Source organism: Populus trichocarpa, chromosome 3 (assembly GCF_000002775.5).
Source record: "Populus trichocarpa isolate Nisqually-1 chromosome 3, P.trichocarpa_v4.1, whole genome shotgun sequence".
NCBI classification, from domain to species: domain Eukaryota; kingdom Viridiplantae; phylum Streptophyta; class Magnoliopsida; order Malpighiales; family Salicaceae; genus Populus; species Populus trichocarpa.
In genome coordinates this window covers 1387939-1390996 of record NC_037287.2, presented here as the reverse complement: position 1 = coordinate 1390996, position 3058 = coordinate 1387939, and the positions used below count along the sequence as shown (strand labels likewise).

General features: G+C 31.8%; 1 protein-coding gene across 1 annotated transcript; it reads right to left on the bottom strand.

Moving 5' to 3' along the window:
* Positions 1-528: 528 nt before the first annotated feature.
* Positions 529-1215, bottom strand: LOC7480746 (B3 domain-containing transcription factor NGA1). Its single transcript, XM_002303107.3, has one exon. The coding sequence runs from the start codon at positions 1152-1154 to the stop codon at positions 789-791; it is 366 nt and encodes a 121-aa protein (XP_002303143.1). The 5' UTR covers positions 1155-1215; the 3' UTR covers positions 529-788.
* Between the last annotated feature and the right edge of the window lie 1843 nt (positions 1216-3058).

Sequence of the window (3058 nt, the reverse complement as noted above, 5' to 3'; positions counted from 1 at the left end):
TACTAATATAATATATTTTTTAAACTTTATTATTTATAACAAGTATAGTCTATATTCACATGATTGTTTTTTAATTTTTTCATATGAATTATTAAAACTTCAAATATTTTTTTAAATTTTTCCGGATTGATTCGAGTTGACCCGAGTCAACTAGTGTAACCCGGAACCTAGCTCCTTGGCCGGTGAATCCTGGGTCGGGTCTATAACTATGCTGATAAGTACGAGAACTTACCAAATAAGTGATAAGTACCTTTTTCTGCAACTGTCTATGGCCGCATGACCATTTTTATAAGGGAAAAAACGAAAGAAAGAGAAACCCATGACCTTTATTTGCTCAGCAAGAAACAAAACATAGAGCAGAATTGGACCTATCAACAGATTTCTCTGTCGGCTGTTACCTTGCAGAGATTACAATAAACAAGAAACATAAGAAAAACAAGAGGTTTAATTGACTTATAAAATATATGTTTGTGAGCTATGATGTAGTGTTTTTTGTTCAATTGTTGAGAGAATTTCATGAAACCAATGGAAAATCAAAATAATAAGAGTATGTTATAACCAATTTCTTTTTAATTTATAATTTAAGAAAAAGCATGAAACATTTCTTGTTCTAGGATAGACATTTTAAGAAACAGCTAGCATCAAACACCCCCAACACCCAGGAGAAAAAAAAGAAAAAACAAGCAAGAAAGAAAGAACTGATATTAGAAGAGTAAGACAGAAGATAAAGCTACATCGATCAACACCTATATTTTATGCGAGGAGTAGTTTCTTCTTCTTCTTCTTCTTCACAGAGGATTACTCCAAAACTCTTGGCCGAATAACTTGATTCTTTTCCGAGCTTGAATTCCCAATTCCAGATCCTCAGCTCCCTTCATGTCCACCACAGAGAAGGTGACTTCATCTCCTACTTTGAGACTCCTTGTTTTGGCGAACTCTATCCAACCTGAAGACAGGACTGGTTTAGGGTAGGGGTCACTTTTTCTTGTAGAACATCGGAACCTCCACCTCTTGCCATGGATGTCAGTGACACCAAAGTCTTTAGAGTGTTCTCCTTCTGGGATTCGGAAAGCGTCGAGGCTTTTCATCGGAACTGCCATTCTATATTCAATGTCAGTTTTTGAGAGTTCCTTTATGAATAGGTTTTTTGGCATGTTGACAGATATGGGAGATTCTAACTGTATCTAAGAGGGAAACTACTTTAGTTGCTGATAAAAGAGCAGCGAGCATCATTCTCTTCACTCTATTTATAATTGAACGAATAACATTAATCGATGGTGGGTCCGTCTCCCTTTAAATGTTTTTTTTTCTTGCATGGTATCTTTAAATTAATTTATCCATCAATCAAAACTAAATTCCCTCATCATTGACTATTGACTAATTATAGATAAATTTAATAAATTCTTCTAGACATTAAAATAGATATTAACTTATTAAAGCCAAGTTGATCTAATTGTGTTTTTAGTGATTCAATTAACATTATAAATTTATTTTTAAATAAAATAATATTATTTTAATAAAAATAATTGATTCAATATGATATATGACTTTAAGGATTGGTCCAATTACCCAATTTTTTTTTCTAGATAAATAAGTCGATAAATATAATTTCAAAACTTAAAGAAGAAAAATAAGTAGTATACTTCCTTAGGTATGAAACAACGCTATGATAATATTTAAATGTTATTTAGTCAGTGCATTGCATTGATAATATAAATATTTCTTTCTTTCTTTTCTAGAAACAGACAACCTAAAGATTAATAAATCCAATGCTCCAGTTTCTCCAAGTAAGAAAGCAAAGCACGCTATTGGTTCATTGCGTTTAGGACAACCACACTCGCCCGAGAAACGAACGACGAACCAACAAACTGACGTTTACTATCGACTAGTGGCTCCACGTCGCATCACCCCTTATCTCTAGCTTTCGACCATTAATTTTTCTCTTATGTGTTATTTAATTTAATTGTATATACTTATTCACTACGAGCTTGACTGATTACATAAGAAATAAGCAAAATGTCCTAAAACAATCTTTTATCCCGAGGATCCATCAAAAGATTTTATATCTATTTATTTTATTGAACTGCGTTATATTGTGAGTTAGATTAAAGTTTTTTTTAGATAAAAAAATATTCAAATTTTTATTATTGTTATTAAATCTGACCCAATAAATTAATTTTAAAATCTCCTGACCTGATTTCTTGTCTAGTTCGAGTTTCAAATTAAATTGTGTAGGAGTTGTCATAATATAATCTAGTCAACTTGACGAGTTTGAAAACAGCCCAAATAATAGATAGAAACATGGTCTAACTTAATTTTTTGATGATGTACTTTTTTTTTTTGAAACAACAACATATTAGATCAATCAGGCCTTCGTAACTTTATCTGCTGAACTTGTGATCCTGGTCATGGACTCCATTAAATTTAATAAATTTATTTATGTTTATTTTCTATAAGGTTTTTGCAATCTCAAACAAACTTCCCGATACTTAATTGATGTTTAATTTTACAAATATCTATTTTAAAATTAAATTTCCCATTGAGTTATTGATAATCAATAAGGTTTAAGTTTCTAATATTATATTTCTAGGTGTGAATGGTACACATAATTTCATGACTCCACCCCACCCGACAAATTGATACATATGGGGCCGGCAACCCTTGAGAGGCATTGAAGGTTACATGCTTCTCTTGAAAAATTAATGGTACTTTAAGTTTTTTTTTCTTCATTAAATTCGTCCCCCAAGAAAAATCAACACACATGAGCAGCAACCCTTGGATTCTTTAAACCTAATCAGATCAGAACCAATTTTTTAATAAGAAAAACACTGTTGTTTTGTGTAAAATATTGATCTAGTTAACCCAATAACTCATTGCAATACAATAACACTTACATGGAATGAAGCCCAGATTACACACGAGCAGCATGAACGGACCCTGTTTCTAGAATATTCATGACAATAGTACCTGCATAGGTCTTGTTGAATACTTGTTGTCCAAGTCTTAATAAAACCAAAAGAAACGACCGACGATGATCGAAAGAAATGCTATTTTTTTT

Coding starts and splice junctions, on each gene's coding strand:
- LOC7480746 (XM_002303107.3), bottom strand. CDS start 1,154: ATGCCAAAAAACCTATTCATAAAGGAACTCTCAAAAACTGACATTGAA.